Source organism: Manacus vitellinus, unplaced genomic scaffold, assembly GCF_001715985.3.
Source record: "Manacus vitellinus isolate BGI_N305 unplaced genomic scaffold, ASM171598v3 scaffold_3_pilon, whole genome shotgun sequence".
Taxonomy (NCBI): Eukaryota; Metazoa; Chordata; class Aves; order Passeriformes; family Pipridae; genus Manacus; species Manacus vitellinus.
In genome coordinates, this window is record NW_021940535.1 from 27,343,296 (window position 1) to 27,363,324 (window position 20,029).

The following is a 20,029-nucleotide window of genomic DNA, read 5'->3' on the forward strand; positions in this document are numbered from 1 at the left end:
TTTCTCTCTTATTGTTTTCTCTCTCTTTTTTTTCCCTTCTTTTTCCCCTTTTTAATCAGTGTGATGGAATTCAGCTAGACTTAATCAATATATCTCTGGAAGGAATTGCCATTCTGAACATCCCAAGCATGCATGGTGGATCGAATCTTTGGGGAGAGACAAAGAAAAGACGTAGCCACCGTCGGACAGAAAAGAAGAGGTCAGATAAAAGAACCACTGTTACAGATGCCAAGGAATTGAAGTTTGCATGCCAAGGTAAGCTTACAGATTGATATAGGCTATCTGGCTCAATACAGTCAACTCAGCTGTATAAATGACCTTGTATTGCCTCTTGTCAAGAAAAAGGATAGACAGTTCTTAGATATTTCCTTTCTTGTGCATTTAGCTTTTCTGATGGGAAGCACTGGCGCAAAGGCATAAACAAAGATGTGCTAACAATTACAGTCTATATACTTGCAAACCTGTCTCAGATGTTACCTGTTAAGCAAACTAAACACACCACTTGGTAGTTTGCTACTGTGACATTCAGTCTAGAAGTACCTGGAGATTCTGGAGTTGGAAAATGCTTCCTGAGCATTTATAATGCTTCTTAATGTCAGTGTGCATAAAACTTGAGGATAATCATGCCCTGTTTCTAGCAAGCTTTGGATAGAGGCAATGGAAAATTAGAGTAACAAGTACAAGCTGCCTGTACATTTTATGTTACTATACTGTGATGCTGTATGCAATCCTTGAATACATAAGCTGAAGTTGACTTGCACAGGCAAGACTCATAATTTCCTGGTGATTACTCTTGATAAAGCCTATAATAAATAGTAATTTCTGTTCTACTCTGAGAATCTGAATACTATGCATTGTAACACATCGCTGCATATCACAAGTTCTAGTGATTATAAACCATCACTCTCTTTACACCAAAGGGATGAACAGACTAGACTTTGAAAATATTTAGGTTTTTTGTTTGTTTTTTCTCTTTTTATTCTACAGAAAATATTGTCTTATCTTCAGAATATCTTCCTGCTTCTCCTCCTTATTTGGACTGAATACAGATCAGGACTGTCTTATACTATTATGATCCTTTTACTAATATTGATATCTTATTTTTACATTTCATCAGCAGTAATTTTTAAGTCACTAGTTATATTCATTAATATGTGTTGTAGTTTTAATTCAGATAAATTATCTGGATTACAAAAGTTTAGGAATAAAGTATTTTTTTATGGCTTGGAGGCTGCAATAGGTACTAGGACTCAATTTCTGTAAGTTTGAGCAATTTGGTATGTGTTCTCAGTATTTCAGTGTGACTCACCAGTACAGTTTGTTAGCTGAAGTTCTTTCAGGTGCTAAACTTCACTACAATGTCTGTATTATATCCTGATGTTCAAGAGTTGGATGCAGGCTGTTGGGTAAAGGGCTCACCAAAATTTTTCCTTTTGTTTTGCTTCTGAACATGGGGAGACAGGACATTTATCCTTTTGATAGTGATGAAGCAGACATTATCACTTCTTTAAATATTGAAGTTATGTATGTCTTTGCATATGTAACAATGATTTCAATCTACTGACTATATTTGGGGTATTAAAAGGGCATTGCTACACTCCATTTTCATTTTCCTGGACAGGATAAAATAAAATTATAGTAAAAATATTAAAGACTGAACAGGAGTTGCTACATTATCTGTTGAAGTGTTCATAAAGCAGACGTTAAGCACCTTAATTTAGAAAAGCTACTCTCATGACTTTGTTTCTAATCACTTCATATGCACTGTGGATGGAAAGTAGCTTCATCCAAAAGGCAATTTTAAAGCAGAGATTAACTTTTCAATATCATAAACTATAGCACCTCTCTCATCATTGATAGTATTATTGTTTGCGTCTACAGTAACATTTTAGTGCTGAACAGGAGGATGCTTCTTGGGTTTCAGTCGTCCGTATTTACTGTGTTCCAGTTTGCAACATTGAGCAGTCTTGAGCATGTAGACTGGATTCCTTTTAAATGGAGGTAGGAAGGGGGGGTGTACATACTCTGACTGCAAGTGGGTGTTCAGTCCATGGAATAAGGTTAAAAGAACTCAAAGTAAAACTCCAAAATGAACATGGTGAGAACATTTGAGAACTGATTTGCTCTGTGGATCCACTCCTGTTTTATACTGCAAAGAACAGTCACTTAGGTTCTATCACTAAGATAAGTTCTCAGGCTGAGTGTGCTTCTTCATCTCAGAATTCAAGATTATTGCTGAATAATGGAATTCAACCAATTTTATGGCTAGACTTCTCAAATAGTTTTGATAAATCTGAATCTACTCACTGTGGAAATAACTGACTGTTTGTCAGTTTTAAAGTGTTATGAGTTCCTCAGTGGCTGATTGCTTTCTTAGGCACACTGTACTTTTGGCACACTGTACTTTTGGCACATTTTACTTTTGGCACATTGTACTTTTTAGCTGGAAAAAAATATTTTGCATAGTATTAATGCCTGGTGCAGAAATAGGTATTGCTTTATTGAGAACCGTGATAAATACATACCTACCTGTTAACTTTTGTTTGTTTATTAACTTTTTCTGAATAAATATCCATGTAGTTCATGTTATATTCAAATAAAGCATCTAATCACTTTACAACTAAACACTGCACTTTCTAGGAGACAGTAATCAAGCATCATATTTTCCTATGGACATATATATATGTATATATATATATTTATATATATATTTATATATATATACACATCAGGTTTTGGTGTTGGATTTTGTGTGGAGTTGTTTTTTTTAAAATCTAACCATTTTATATGGGACTTCTTGGTGTCATGCACATTTAGTTTTAGACTTTTTAAATTGCAGTGAAACTGTGGGGTTTCTTTTAACTGTGTATCAATCTGTATTCTTTTTGTCTCTATTTTTATGGTTTTGTAAGTTGACCATAAATACCTGAATTGAAGCTCTGAGTCCCTAAATGGGGTACTTACATAGACTAGTGGAAGCTGTCTCCTCACTCTGGGTAGTTCAGTGCCCCTGAGCATATTGCACTGCTCCTCTCAGAACAGCCCTGGGAGGACTTTGAAAACTTCCAAAAAGTCCTCTGTGAGATCCTGCTGCTGTCCTCCCCCTCTTGCACCTAACAAGCCATATACATGACAACATGTTCATCACTGCAGGAAAAAGGGTCAAATTTCTGCCAAATCATTTTTCTTTCTTGTATATCTGTACAATGCAGGGAAGGAATATTCCTCTGAGCCTAGTTCCCTCTTTTTTTTTTTTTAGTTTGTTTTTTTTTTCCTATTTACTGTTTCTGCCTCCTGATGCAAAAAGGCTTCTATTTTCTTTGCCCTTCCCATTACCCACCTCTTCACACTCAATTGCCAGACCACAATTTACACTTTAAGTAGTCAAATGGACATCTGCTTGGAAAATAATCTGATTATGTGCAAGTGGTCTGAAAAAACAATATATTGAAATGTAGCAATTTAAAAGGTGCACTATTTAAAAACATTCCCTACTTATCTCATTAGGAGTTTGTGCATGTATGCTAAAGAGTAACATGAGACACTCATGGCATATAGGTGTGTGTCTCTGTGTGTATTCTATTTCTATTTAACTAGTAACTGGCTTTAATATTTTTCTATAAAACATGTATGAAAATATATTTTTCTGATTATCTTATAACTAGTTGGGAAAAAAAAACCTCACATATTTACCTGTACTGTACTAAATATTATCATAATCTTTGTTAATGGAAAAAAATACTCCAGATTTCAATCAGCTTCTGTGCAGAAGTAGAGAGGGTATTTCATCAGATGTTGTTAGGGTAAAAATCAGGTGGGTTTTTTATAAATTAATTTAATTTTAATTTCTAATTTATCGGTACAATTTCTTTTTTACAAAGTCAATGCATTTGGAAAAACTATAACTACAGTTATATGTGACAATCTGTGAAAGTAGATGACTTAATTAGTATTTTGACTTTATGAATCTGACACTTCTAATGTTTCTATATGTTGTTTTGTTTAAAATCTTCTAGTATGTACATAGCTATGATATATGTATCCACAACCGATTTACAGGTTTTAGGTGTTACTGTGAACTATCCTTGAATATTATTTGGGTAGGACTTTTGTTTGAATATACACAGATATTGATAAATGCCAAAAATTAGTGCTTTAAAAAGATGAAGATAGTGCACAGAAACTAAACTATGAGTTGAGAAACATAAATGCAAATAACTGAGCTACTTGTTTGGAAATTGCATCCAAAACGTAAGTTGAATGACAACATGTCTTACATGAAATATATATTCCACTTATGTTAAGTGTTAAACAGTTTTCTTCCTCACAGAGATACTAAATAAAATTTTCAAACCTTTTGTGACAAAAAAGAAATAATATTTTCAAAATCTCTCCATTAAACTTTTTGTTAAATGAAGTTGGGTTCCTTTGGGGTGGCTATTGTACTTTGATTCACTTTCATTTCTGAAGTTCAGTTAGGGCCTTGTCCTGAAATGGAATCTCTTTTAAAGTCTCTTAAGACTTTATTGCAAACATGTACGTAACTTGTTTTTGCACAAGTAGTTCCACTCACCTCAATGGACTCGTTCCTGAAGACAATATCTATGAACTATTAATGGGTGAAACCTTTAGACTATAAATATTTCAGTGCAATACTTTCTTCATATTTATTTTGTACATCACCAGGCACACTGATACTTAACCAAGTACTTACCAGGTTGATCTGTGCATCTGGTTAAAAGCTGCAGTGAGCTGTCACTCCGTGACATGCCCCTAAACTAGTTCAAGACAATGTGCATTCATGTCACAGCACCCAGGCCTAAGCCAAGCTTACTAATATGATTCAATACCTCTGTGTGGAAATCTCTGTTAATAACTGCATTATGACTTTCTGACTGGAAATGCAGAAGTTTTGGAGGTAGAATAATGTGTATGCAGACAGTTCACTGCAGTTAAAAGCAGTTAAAAACATGCAGCATGCAGAGACTGTGAAGGCCTTAAAACACTTCAAAATATCTATATATTTTAAAAGAATACAAAATACCTTTCTTAGGTGTCAAATTCCCCTCTACAGGATGAAGAAGAAGCTTGCCTATAGCAAGGGGATTCCTGACATGTTCTCTAAACAACTTATGACTTGGGCTAGCAGGCTTATTTGATTTATGGAGGTCTTTCATAAACTACACTCTGGCCACATGACCTTTCCTTGTTGAAAAAATTAGAAACTGTGTTCTATATACAAAGTATATGTATTATATACACTAAATATACTCAGTGTATATTCACTGTTGGTAGACTTCAGGTTATTTTTGACATGGAACAAGGCATGTATAAAGAACTCTGTATAATAATATTTTTATTAAATGCTATTGATAATGTCATGGCTAGATAAGGTAATAGCCCTTATTTTGTATCTTGTTTAGACAGCTTTCAGCAACATAGACATTAAAACATTACCACAGAGAAAAATAGCTAATTAGATCTATTTCATAGCTAGTCTATGTTAAAGCATTAAACCTGTAACATTAGTCTAAACATTGTAAAAAATTTTTCTAAATTTATTCAAACAATACTTTTTTTCCTGTCAAAGTATATGCCATAGCTCTTCTGAACATTTTACAGCATAAAATGAAGCTTTAAGGTAAAGGTCACATATTTCTGTGTAGAATTTTTTGTTACGATTATGTGAGTGTGTTGTTTACAGTAAATGAAATCCTTCTGAGGGCTGTTCAGGTTAGGGTGACATTAACTTCAGTGTCTGAAAATCAAGCCCATAGCCAGTAGATAGAACCACCTCAACAAAAGTGTTTATCCTGTACTCAAATAAGCATCTAAGGAAGAGTAAAATGCTCACTGGAGGTGACCCTCTCCAGTTAAGTGGAACTTAAGGAAGAGGCCGGGGTAGACACCTCACTTCCTGCTGACTAGATGGTGAGATAAATTTCTCTAAGTTCTGCATATGGTAACAGTTCATCAAGCACTTGAACAGTCCTTGGAGCAGGAAAGGGAATTGGGCATCACTCTGCCAGATAAGACTTGAGCTGAACTGTGTTCTCTTCTATGGATCTGGTGCCGATGTGTCCCATGTCTCTCATGAGCTCTGTAATCACCAATCTAGTGAGCAGAAAGGACTGTGACAGAAGGTCTGTCTTTCCAGTGTGTGCAAGCCCCGCTTGAAGTGTAGTTTCCAAGTGCTGGGGACTAGAGTAGGGGAATACCTGTTTGAGGTATTATAGTATAAGCAGGGTCGGGAAACACGGTAGTATTCGATGGTGTTGTATTTTGCCCTGTCTTTAGTTTGGATTGCATTATTTTGTCACCTTTTAAACATGTGAATGACATGCTGAATAGCCTGTTTCCTTTGTGTACCTTTGTGTTGCAGCCCCCAGCCAGTGTACACTGGCTTCTTCTACCTGCTGGACAGCAGTAAGTGGCCACTGTCTCAAGCAAGAACTTAGCAGGCAGTGGGAGCTGCTGTCTCACTGGGGGCAGCTGAGTGGTGTAACTCATCAGTGTGTGGTGTTGATCTCTGACTTTGCTGAGGTTGCAGATTCAACAAGGGCAAGGAAGCCTTGCTGATTTCTCCCAGTAGAAGGACCTGTGTAAGGCAGGATGCAACTGAGAAGCTCCTTCTACTGATATATATTGGTTTCCAGGTTTTTGTTGCTTCTTGTAGAAACTGTGGAACAGAATGCTCCATAATGTGCAATGTGTAACTGCCAATCAGCAGTATCTTATCTCCTTGGAGGCAGTGATTTCCAGGCAGGGGGGTGGTGGGGTGGGGGTGGGAAGGGACAAGAAGGAAAAAAAAAAGAAGAAATGAAGGAGGTAAGATGTAAACATCACAGTTTTCTCACATTAACAAGTTTCTTCATGGTAGAGAGGTAATTTTCCTGACTCAAAACTTGGATTTAGGCTGACTGTCTGATGGAAAAGTTGGTATTCAAATGCCTTTGTCCCATATTAGCTACCGAAGATTGTGTAGCCTTCTTGGCTCCTTATTTTTGATGCATGCTCATATTTACTGGAACGACATATTCAGATATCAAAAAGGACTAAGTGGCACTTTATCCTAACCATTTAGTTAAATTGTGCATTGCACCATTAGTTTGTAAGATCTGTGTTCAAATTTTACTTTACCAAGCTGGTAAAGATAGTACAGGTTTCATAATAGGAGAATGTGGGCTGGAATGCCATGATTTGATTATGCTATTAAAAAGGCCTTTTCCTGTCTTCTCTTCCACCTCCACCAACCTCCACCTCCCCCATCCCCAGCAGTAAAGGTTTGGGGTGCCTTTATCTTTTTCTCTCTTTAAGAGATGCTGTGTTTAACCCAAGCCTTACTCATACAAGTAGTTCCATCAGAGTGTAGGATGGAGTCCATAATTCATAACACAGTTTGAATCTTTTAGAAATACAAATACAATTCCTTTCGACTATGAAATACTGAGTTTATTTTTATTAGAAAGCAGTAGAACCTTGAAAAGTGGCTTGATAGTCTGATTTGGTTTTATATTTATAAAGCATGTATATATGTTTCTATGCAATATAGATCATAGTAGAAAAACAATTTCCTTTTATTTACAAGGCCGTTGAGATTGTCATTGTATTATACATTTTGGTGCACAGAATGTTCATTTTCTTTCAAACGTTATTCATCGAAAGAGGATAATTACGGTGTATTTCACAGTCTGCCAGAAGGAAAATGTATCTTTGAAAAGTTTCATTTCCCTTAAGTTGCTCATTTTCTATAGGAAGACAGAGCTATTAAGTAACATACCCATGACAAAGATTGATTAAAATGGCATAAAGGAATATCTTATCTCTAAGTACAGGGATTTACATGTATAACTCCTATGACATTAAATGCAGTAGGTGAAATTAACTCTAGCTATTGTATAAAAAAAAAGTCTCAGTAAATTGGTTTGTACAGAGAGGTGAGGGTGGGAGGTATGGCATGTTAAGTAGCAACAAGAAGTAGGAAGTTACTTATTGTTTCAGGGTACACCTACAACGTAGCATCCAAATTATCACACCAAGTTCCAGCATTACTGAAATATTCTGCTTGGGCTCACCTTGACTGCTAAATAGTGGAAACATCACCTTGTGATGTGGCCAAGATTCTCGTATTCAGCCAGCTACTTAGAGCAACTCAGGATCCTCTGCAGCATTCCAGGTAAATTTAGCCTGGGTCTGACTGACCTGGAAAAGGGATATGGCCTAATGTACACCTTGTGCAGGGCCTATGGCACATACCTCAGCACAGGTGTCTGCAGAAGGTTCATATGATCTGTTCCACAGTACTTCCAGTGCTTAACTTGGCTTTGCTGGGAACCCTTCATGAGTCTTTCACCTCATTATCCCGGGTAAATGAGCACTTACCTGATTGACAGCCATTAGTTCAGATGTAAATGGCAGAGGTTGTCAACACAATAACTAGATATTTTGATTCCTCACACACACTAACTGCAGGATTAGTAGCAAATACCATTTTTTGTTGTAGCAAAACTAATCAGCTTACCAAGGTTTTTTTCTTTTTCTTTTTATCTTTTTTTTTCTCTTTTCCTTTTTCTCTCCCTTTTTTTTTAATTTTTTTTTTCCCCCATTTCTAGTACTGAAGGCAACAGTTCTACTGCTATTTATCTGTGTGAAGACTTCTTTTTCATTTGAAAATGCTGTGAAGCTTTGCAGGATGTGAAGCTCTGTAATACCCATATCATTTGTACATGATAGGAGAAGTTAGTTTGCTTTTCCTGAACTGTTTCCTTGAGCCTTTCCTCCACATTGGTCTTGCTCGGACAATACCTTTGCTACTGTTTCAACTACCATATACAGCTTAGTGGCACAACAGCAGATATAGCAGATGAGTAGCTGTTATTTAAAATTTACCATACCATTCATCAAATATAGATATTTGTACAAGATTAACACAGGGCATAACTCCTTTTGAGGGCAATTCCACTGTGACCAGATTTATATGAATGAATAATAAAGTACCATAGCTTAGGGCAGAATTTCACATCTTTTATATGTTGAAATGCGACTAGAAAAAATTAACAAGTCTCAGATTAAAATAATAATTAATAATAATAGTAATCTACGTGTGTATTTTTAAAAGTATAAATTTAATTGACATTTTGGGGTTTGTAATCACATGCCTTTTTCTCTGCTTCACCAAGGACTCCATAGAAACAAGTGAATGATTTTTTTAAATTTCTCATTGAATATATTTTCTACACTGTATAGTGATTTATGTACACATACATTTATTTTTTTTTCATTCTCATGTTTTTGTAGAGGGTTTTTTTTTTTCCTACTGCTGTGTTGTGGCATGAGTAACAATTATTGTAGAAGTGGAACAGAACAGAAAGTAGCCCCATCTTAGTTATAAAATAACCATATCCTATTATGGTACTTTGATACAGAGTTTTTCTTTAATTAACAGAGTGAAAACATCTGTTACTATCTCGACATAGGTTTTGAGTTTCATATCAGTTTTAAAGTTTGGGTGTTTCTCTGCTTCTGAAGTTTTTCAGATATAAATTATTTATAAATGTTACTTTTCTTCCAAAAGCTTACAGAAAGTCAGCAATTAACCAACTACAACAGGTGTTTCCTTTCTCAGGGAAAGCAATACATATGATTATTGTAATTTAGGTTCCTATGTGAATTAAGGAATTGGCCTGTCATTAGAAAACATTGCAAGCACTTGGAAAATGTATAAACTGAATTAGAAAGGTTGGATGAGTTTAAGACTGACACAGATTTAACTCCTTCAGGCTCTCTTTACAACTGAATGACTTAATACTTGCATATATGGCTTAGATTTACAGTAACATTTTTTGATTTCAAACATACGTTTTTATATTTTGACCTTTGTACAAAAAGCTGCAATCACCATTTCACAATATTCAATTTGTGTAATGGCAGACAAGTATTCCATAGGAATACTGATAGCATATTACTCAGATTGTTTGCTCATTTAACCCTGCCCCAGGTGCCAGAATCTTTAGATTAAAGATACAGAAATAAAAATAGAATAGCCTAGCAGATCATTTTTAGCTGCTGTAACACATAATCGTATTCTCTGATACATTCTAGCTATTACTTGTTAATAGAAAATTTCAAGTTCTTGAGTGTCTGCAAAAGGTGTCAGATTGACAGCAATTTAATTTTGAGTAACAACAGGAGAGACATCTTCAGCACACAGTAGTATTACTGATAAAAAAATATGTAAAATATTCTAAAAATGTAGTGATGTGAAGGACCTGGTAAGACCTCAGGTTGGGTGTATATATATTTGCATTACTTACTAGAATTTACAACAGAAAAATTAGTATTTGTGTATGAAACAGAGACATGTAGAAAAAAGGAGCATATAATAAAGCAAAAGAGTCAAATTCAGTTTGTTATATTAGAAAAGCTGATTTTTTTCTGCTAGTGATGGGTTTTTTCCCCTCACTCTGCTAAGACTTGTACTAACCAAAGCGGTCAAATATGTGTATCTATCAATACGTACTGGAGTCATGCAAGTATTTTATTAGTGCCTAATTACTCTGCAATGAGAGAGGGATTTGGGTGGGATTTTTTTCTTACTTGTTGTTAAAATCAATTTAAAGATTTCTTTTTTTTCCTCTTTCTCCATTTGTTTTCTAGCACCCATGGGCTGCTAGCAAATATGCTGTTAGCAGAATGCTGTGTAGCAAAAGCATGTATCCAACCAAACCAACAAAAAGCACTGCTTGATAGTTGCATTGTTTCAGTTGAATATTTACAGAAACCAAGTGTAAGTCTGGCAATTTTGTGCACTTGTGCTGACGGTAGTAAAATTAAAGGAGAGGAGGTTTGGTCAAACCATGTCATCTCTGTGACCTGCTCTATTTTTCACCTACTGCCTTTAAATCGTAGCCTCCCTCCTGACACTCTTAAGCATTGCCAGTAAACCACCAGGTTGTTTATAAGAGCACATTGTAAAGTAGTTTGTGTTGGAAAGTATGAGCTGCCCAACAAATTAATGGCATTGTGAGGTGCTGCCTGCTGGGGTGAAAATAAATTGTAAGAAAATATAGGGAGACAGGTAATGGGCACTAGCTATGCTGCACAACACTTCTCAAACTGCTGCTGAATGTGTTCCAATAGATATGGCAATAACTGTCAACAAGATTTACAATACTTTCACATTTACACAGTGAGAGTAGAAAGGTTGAAAGAGTTCTATAATTTTATTTAAAGTTTAGCGCCACTATTTCTGGACCTACTATTTCCAGGCAATAGGGTCACAAACACACTGCTTATCTTTCATATGTGTCAGTGGGGGGGTTTATTATCATCATCGGAAGTCCTTGAAATTTGACATAAGAAAAATAGCAGAAAAACAGAGGTATATACTTAATTGTAAAATCCAAGTAGGTACAGATTTTGCCATTTATTGTATATGTTGTGATTTCTGATAACACTAAATCATGCTGCCTATGTATAGCCCCAGTGGGTGGTTCCTGCAGGCAACACATTTTCTGACTGTGCTTCTTTCCCTGATATTGAGAAGGTGCAGATTAAAGCCACTGTATTTGCTTTGTTGTCTCCTTAGCACTGCATTCCATGCTGTAGAAATCTTCATGAGGCTAATTGAACAATTTTAAAGGTCCACTGTGCAAGGCTTAGGAGTTGTCCCATCATCCTCCTTATCAGTATTCAGACACATATCTTTCCACTTACAATAACTTTCAATAGTTGTTAGCACTATAGAAATAATAAAATTACAGTCTTGAACTAAATTTTCTTTTTCTGGTTTGCACATCCTCAATGGAACTTGTAAATACCTTCTATGTGTGTTACTTTATAATGAAAACTCTGGTTGCTAGTTAAGTAACTTCATCTCATCAGAAGGCTTGCTTATGTTTTTCAGTGGCTTTGGCTGCCAACCATTAAGAAGCCTTCTTTAAAACATGGACTAAAGAGCCATGGATTTGCAATAGATTACAGATGATATTTGTGTACTTTTTTTTTTTAGTTTCGTGTGGATCTAATATACTATTGAATTCAGAAAAATAAGTAATATCCTTAAAAAAAAAGAAGTAATTTTAGAATCCAGTAAATAATCTGAGGCTGACCAAACCATTCCTTGTATTGCTTTATATTATATCAAGCACATGAACAAATTGGCAGTTAGTGATTATTATTTATTTTTTCTGTGATAACATCCAAAGGTCTCAGACACTAGGAGCTTTATAAACACAGATCAAATGAACATTTCCTGCTTGAAGTATCAGAAACCCAAAGGATAATTTAGGTTGGAAGGAACCTTAACAGGTCATCTAGATCAGCCTTCTCTGCTCAAAGCAGGTCTAATTGGATCGGGTTGCTCAAGGGCTTGTCTATAACTTGCACTCTAAAATGTCTAAAAATTTATGATCTGAAGTTCATTTGCTAAAATCTAAGGGCTTGGTTGTTGAATGCAAGGTTAAGAAGTCCAGTTTCAAACTGCATGTGTGTGGCAGTCAGTATGTAATTTGTTTTATTTTCATCTTTCTTATTCATTCGATCATAACATTGGCTGACCCAATAGTCTTATCCTAGATGCTCCTACTTCTTTCTAAAAAATAAGAGTTCTCTACTGTGGACTTACCTTTTGGAAAAGGTCTCAGAATACCCACCCATGAGCAAAATCAGCACTGTCATGTGAAACCACAGAGGAAGTGTCACCTCTACTGGAAAATAGCGCACTGGAATTGATCCTCTCATTACTTTTCATGATCAATGTTCCCTGCCTTTTCATTTCATCTGAAGTTTGTAAATAAGCTCTTTTGGCTGCTTCAGGTGAAGTCCCAGTATGTTCATCGGTTCCTTACAGACCTGGTTAGCCCATTGATGGTCAATGTGGAGGCACATACTGAATTTTAAGTTTGTCTTTAAAACCGTTTAGAGCCAATTGAACTTAGGTGAGTTCTCAAACCCATAGTATCTTCTAGAAAGCTTCCTTTCCATTTATCTGGACTCTAGATATAGCTGAGAATATAATTTTCCCCTTCTAAAGTATTTAATTTCTGCTTATTGACCTTCTACTTTGTGTTTCTTTTGATTTCCATCCTATTTTATTGTAAGAAAATGGTTTAAAGTTTAAGACCTCTGGATCCCAAAAAGCTTACAGACCTGTAAAAATAATTGTAAAAAGCTTCGTGGAGTGCAAATGGCATCATATTTATATGACCTTCTACAGATAGTAAAAAGTTTCTCATATGTTGCCATTTTCTCTAGGCTGTGTGGAAAAAAATTATTCACAATCCAAGTTTTTACATTTATTCTGATATAAATTCAAGAGTCACAGAGTGTTCTGAGTTGGAAGGGATCAGAGTCCAGCTCTGAAGCAAATGGCCTCTCCGGGGATCAAACCCGTGACCTTGGCATTATTAGCACCGTGCTCTAACCAACTGAGCTAATCTTAGTTATTCTTTGCCACATTGTGAATGTTTAGAACCATTACCAAAGAACTGATGGAATGGATGATTAAGTCTTTAGAGCATGAAAAAGTTATGTTAGTAAGAAACAATCAGCAATTTTTGTTATAACATCGGAAATAATAATAAGATGTAGACACTTTGAGAATTACTGAGTAAGACGTAATCAGAAGACATTTAAAACATCACAAAAGTAATTGCTGTATAATTAATTGGAGTGATGGAGTTGATTAATCTAACTCTGTCTGAGGCAATTTATTAAACTATGATTTTCTACAGGTAAAAATCTGTATGGTTAGTCCCATATATACTGATAATATTTTTCAGCTATAAAATTGCAAGTCAATTATCAAAGTATATAGAGATAGTTATTTAGGAATCAATTAATGTAGAGATAAATAATGTTTCTTTTTAATATTTTCAGCCTACAGGTCCTCTTTTATAGTAAGACACAAAGACTTAGTTCAAATGTCCCTGTGATGAGGTCACTCTGTTTGTTTACATATGTGTCCAGGTTTGCAAAACTTTGATGAGTACCTAAGCTCTAACTGGGTGTAAGACAGCTTACTACTAAATTTCTTTGCAGTAACTTATATTTTAAAGTAAGAGTCAACCCAATATTAACATAAAAAACAAAGGAAAAATTTCTACATTACAGACACCTACTGGAGGGAGGAAATCATGATATGTACCTGCAATATGTATATTTTCAGTGTATGAATTTTGTGCTTGTATGATATCAAAAGAATTGTTTGACTATAAGGAATTAGAAGCTCACTTTGATCAAACCTCTATGAAATAATTTCTCCTTCTGGAAGGAAAGAACACTGAACATCAAATCTAACATTGCTTGCTATGATAATAATTTTAAAACATATGTATTTATAATGATTGAAATTAAGATCATCTGCTAGTTACTGTATTGAGTGGTGACCCCTACTAAAGCATTTCATTGTATTGCTACAGTATTGTCTCAGAGTTGTGATTCCTGAATATATGAAAAAGTCAGTTTAATAAAGACAAACAAAAAAGATTGCAGTACAGCATATGAAAATCCCAAATATTTTATCCCAGCTAGAAAAACTGCTGTTATATTTCTTGTATTTTATTCACCTCATAGAGAACGCAAGTGAATGACTAATAAGGCTTTCCTACCTGGGCATCTCTCTTTGGCCCCACTAAAACTCCTTGGGAAGGAGTCTAAAGCAGCTTTTATTGACCCTCTCCTCTGAGCTGCTGAGGCTGGTTGCTGAGATCTGTGTAATAAACAAAATATTGCTGGTCTTTCTTTCTGCAGACATGTTCTTACTACCTCTATTCTGAGTATGAACATTTGACATCATCTACATAACTGTATTGATCCAGTAATATTTTTTTTATTACTTCCTTCTCACGAGTCCACCTTTATGAAGTACTGTCTGCTTTGCTAAATTATTTTAACATGTTGTGTCTTGTATTCTGTTGAGTTATGAAGTAGTCATATGTCAGAAAATTCATGGCAATTTGTTGGTAGTACCAGAAGAGACACAGATCAGAAGGGCTTTGACCATTTTTATCTAAGTCAGGTTTAATTTTTGTATAGCCAAAGTTTTGTGGGTGAGATGGCAATTGTTTGTTTGAATGATTAGAGGTAATGTAAAAGTTCACTTTTACATTACTTTAACTTGGACAGAGTCAAAGGATGTCACTGGTATAAAACTAGTACTGTATTTATGAATTCTTTTTTGTCTTTCTCTAGATCACATTACTGAGTTTGACTCTTATTTTATTATTGAAAAAATAGAAAAAGAGATATTTTATAAAACTGACAGGGCAAAAAGTCTGCTTAATGGCATATTGTCTGTTTAAAACATCATCCAAAATGCTGTTAGGACTGCCTATACCAAATTGGCAATATGTCTGTTTAGTGCCTTAGAGTTCAGAAATTATTTCTTTACAAGCTAACTGGAATATTTTATAAAATCTATTTTGAATAACTTGAAAAATGTGTGGAATACTATGCCTTGTCAAAATCTGAAAAAAATCCCTAAGTTGTCAGACATTTCTTGAGGGTAATATCAAGGCTTTGGGTGGCTTTGAGAGACAGATAGTTAAAGAAAATTTCTCTTGGCAGTTGGCTTATGGAAAAAGATTTGTTCTACTGGGGAAATGAAAGAAGTGTGTTAAAACAAAAGCTAATAGGAGAGAAGATGGCCTTTTAGCTTTAAAAGTGGAGGAACTACTTGCAAGAACTTGAAAGAGAGAGTGACATTGTGACCAGTGAATTCAAAAAATCACTAGATTCCTTTCATTGTACATGCATTAAATATCTTTTGGTCTAGACCACATGTTTGATTTTCTTTTTTTTTTTTTTTAAGGGATTTGGGGGTCTTCTTAACATATGTTCCATCATTATAGGAATCTGACAGACCTATGAAGTTTATGACAAGTCTTGCCAATGTGAGTTGCTAGATAATTGACAAAATGTTGCTAGATAATTGAAAAAGAAAAATCCATTTAACTAACATATATTACTTGTAGAACATGGTAGATGACACTGTTACATATCTAGCAACAAAAGGTGGCAGAGCATGTGAAGTGGCATAGCTGGGTTATTTTGGCAGGAAAATGAAGTCAGATGAGTGTGTATTTCTGCTCCTTAATAGAAAATGCTTCCTGCTGTATAAGACCCCAAAAAGGCATTACATACCACTAAGATGTTGTTGTGATGGGTTTGCACAATGATAGTTCTGCTGCAGGATTTATGCTCTAAAGTATGTGTGTTTACAGTGGCTCTGTTTCCAGTGTAATCTTGAAAGCTACCCCAATCTGAAAAGTTAATTAAACCAGTAAACAAAGTAAATCTCTTAATTCAGTGTTATGAAGCATGTGTGTTTGTTGTGCATCAGCTGAAAATTTCCCAAGTATTTAGTAAACACCTGTGCAATCAAAGGATACTTACTAATGAGTATAGTAGCCTGCCCTTATGTGTGTAACAACTTTTAAATGTAAACATTGGTTCCCAGTAGTCTCTACTAATGCAGTCTTCTTAGTAATTTAGATTTTGTGCATTAAACCAACTGCATCCAGAGATCACCCATCTTCATCTGTCAATGGCTACTTTTTCTCTTCTTTGACTTCCCTGACCTCCCACAGCAGCTGTTCTTACAGTGATTATCATCTAGTGGAGCATGCTTCTGTAAAACAAGCTTGCATTTTTAAAATAGGCATGTTAATTTAGTGTATACTTTCATTTTAAAAGAATAAATTCAAAATTTGGAGAGAAGGTTGAGAAAAAGAAGCTATTTTAAAGCAATTGTTTACTTTATTATGGTATTTACATATCCCCATTTCACCCACCCATAATAAAATACTTTCTAATTGGCATGAGTTCAGCCCGCTCAGAATTGGTACATAAATACAGAACTGCATAGCTAACAGTTTCATTTAGAGGACCACACACAGTTGTTGCACATGTGAGAGAAGCAAGCTGACAGATGTCCACATCCCCTGGCTCTAAGAATAATAATAACCCTCCAACCTAACAGACTGTAAGCAGGAAAGGCTCTCAGAGCACTGTCACCTTTTCCCCCCACTGAGAACCAAGTACGTTCTTGCAACTTTTTACATTATTTTTCCCTGGTCGTTTACATGATTTTTCCCCCTACCTAGAGGTAGAAGCTATGTATCTGAGTGGCTTATAATAAAAATCCCCTTAGGAGAGGAGATTAATTTGTGTTTCTTTATTATACAAAAATAGTGTCACTTTTCTCTAAAATAATAAAACCTTGAAAGTCATCTCAGTCTTCTGGAGGCAAGAATAAAAAGTGGGTATTCTTCCACACCACAAGGAAGACTGATGTGATGGTTCAGTGGTCATCTGGAATTAGTAGGTAAAGTACTTGTTGTCCCTCCACCCTGCTTCACAGAAGACCTAATTTATTTTGCCCCACATGTAGTCTGCACCAAGATCTCGAGGTCTTTTTGAAAGCTTGGATTTCAGTAAGAAGGTTCTGATTTTTGGTTCTTCTGGTTGCAGAAAATTACCTGACTGAAACTTAAAGACTCAAAAATTAGAAGGAAAAAAAAAAAAGAATTATATTTCTTTTGAGAAAGAAAAAAAATCTCATGACTATGGGATATTACTCCTAAGTTCTAACTCCCTGAAACTAGTGGCACTATCAATTTTTGCCACCCATTATAAGGAAAAATAGCAAAAGCAGAATTTAGGTATTTGGAAGAGAAGCAATATATTATTTACAACTAAAATTTCCTAAACTCAAAAATTAGAAATACTATGGTAACTGACAGTTAAGAACATTAAAAAAAAATGTGTGCTTTCACCTGAGGTGTTCCTTCAATTTTTCCCTGACATGCTGAGTAGATTTTGAAATCTGCGTCACTGTATGAGATACTCAGAAAGAAATGTTTGTGTAGGAAGAGTCATGGTCTTTTAATTACAGACTCTGTTTACACTAATACCAGAGCCATCAGCAACTGCATCCATGCAATGTCAGCAGTAATTAGTACCGAATATATAGGCCTCTACTCAGGAAGAATTGCTGAATGTATGATTTAACAGCACTGGAAGTGCTCCCACTCTATCCCACACAATAGCATTTTTAATATGAACTACAAGTGTCTAAAAAGGAGTTGCTGTTTAAGTCTAGTCTAGATCCTAGCTTACTCTGTGCTAACCTTCCCAAGAAAACAAGACCAGAGTTAGTGGAATACTGAAGGTAAGAGACATATGAACAGTATAATGTAGCAGCAAATCTCATTTGACATGAAAATTTTGGTCCCGGCACCTTTGGTCAAGGTGCTGACGTAAGAGTGCTTCAGTGGACTCATTTCTGACTTGCAGTGCAGCTTCAGTTACTGTGATGGAGGCTTAAACCCTCTAAGTTGAAGAATATTGCAAGTTTAGTATCACAAGTTACTTGGACTAACTTGGCTACACAGATTTATGCCAGCCTATTCTTCAAAAGTGGGTGTTTCCCCTTCAGTGCTAAATACATCTCTGCAACATTTGTTTACTTGGTCATTGGTGTTCAAATCTGAGTTTCTTCTTAAACCAAAATCCTCCATCTTCTTAGTAGCATGCAGAACATAGTCCCAAAACCACAAGGGGGGTAAATTCATTTTTATTTTATTTTTAAATAATGGAGCCTTTAGATGAACCTCCTGCCTTCAGCTGGAGGTTTCTCCTCTTCCCTCAGTAAAGGGGTTTTGGGTGCAGAAGGCTCACTGAAATATGGGTGAAAATTGTAAATAATTTAAAAAAATACCATACATTCTAAAATCTCCTGCTCCTTGCTGAATTTGTTTTGGCATGCAAAGACACTAATGCACCTGTGGAGAGAATGTTCTCTGTAATGGATGACATCTGGTTTGAAGACAAAAGTGGAATGTCAGTAGACATAGTTAAGGGAATGACAGTGATAAGAGCCAATCTTGCTGGTAACTGCAAAGAGGTCTCTGAACAACTGTTTGAAACACACACAGCTTCCTCAGAAAACTCTGCATATATATCGAAAATATCTGCAACTGCTTACAGACATGTTAAAAAAACCCACCTTTTTTTGTTAGAAAGATCTGCCTTAAGTTTCCAAGATGTTTTAGAAGCAGTCTTGAAACAAACTTTCACTCCCAATAGTGTGTATAAAAACAGCACATCTGTTCATAGAGGCAAAATTCTGCAGTCTGTATCATTTCTCATTTAGACAAAAGTAAGGATAAACTTTTTTGAGATTTTTTGATAATTTTTGAAAATTTTTTTTGTTCTATGTTAAATTTAGCTACAGTAAGTCTAAAGTTGTTCAGCCTTATGTAGCCTTAATTTCTGTTGGATTATTGACTGCATGTATGATTAAACATATGCATAGTCCACTTAAAATTAGCTTGTTGATGAGCTTTGAAAGTCTTGATTAAAATTTGTTTAATAGTTTGACCCAAAATTAAGATATGAAGTCAGGTTAATGCTTAACTCTTACACAAATTCCTTAATTCCCTAGCTGGGAATTTCTCAGAAACCATCCTCTCTTTGTACAGATACTGATATTTGAAGACAGGACATGATCTGTATATGTATACTTAAATGTGTAGGAATCAAATTATTATTTATCTCTGCTTCTAAAGATCCTACCTAAAAGGAACACCTCCTAATTTGCACTGATGGTACTCCTTTTTACTGCATGCCTTATTGTTAGAAATAAATACAAAAAACATATATTTCCATTCATTTTTATAGTGAATGCCATGTAGTTCTTTTAGAAAGCAAGTAGAAAATACTTAGACTACTTTGTTATATGTGATTGACAGTTCTTTCCTACCACCTGCTTTCAAGAGCAAGCAAAGATCTCTTCTTAATTACACTTCAAATTCTGTGTAAGACCTAGGTAGAGAAAGACTGTAAAAAAAAGTAATAGTGGAAATTGAAGAAGACAAGTAGACTTTTTTAATTGTACAGTCTAGATCTTGCAAACCTCAGCATAGAAATCAGTTCTCATGTTCATCACACTTACCTTTCAACAGCAGCTGCACCATAGCTGTCTGCCCAACCAGGGCATGGTTCCTCTTGTGCTCCTGAGGTAGGT

At 35.3% G+C, this 20,029-nt stretch overlaps 1 protein-coding gene across 5 annotated transcripts in view; it reads left to right on the forward strand.

The window, feature by feature from the left end:
- DGKB (diacylglycerol kinase beta) overlaps positions 1 to 20,029 on the forward strand; it is a 335,778-nt gene that overhangs the window by 262,830 nt on the left and 52,919 nt on the right. For all 5 annotated transcript variants that reach the window (XM_018075883.2, XM_018075886.2, XM_018075884.2 and 2 more), the window contains one exon: positions 60 to 255. In XM_018075883.2, the coding sequence (XP_017931372.1) occupies positions 60 to 255 (196 nt within the window). The remainder of the gene's footprint in view (positions 1 to 59; positions 256 to 20,029) is intronic.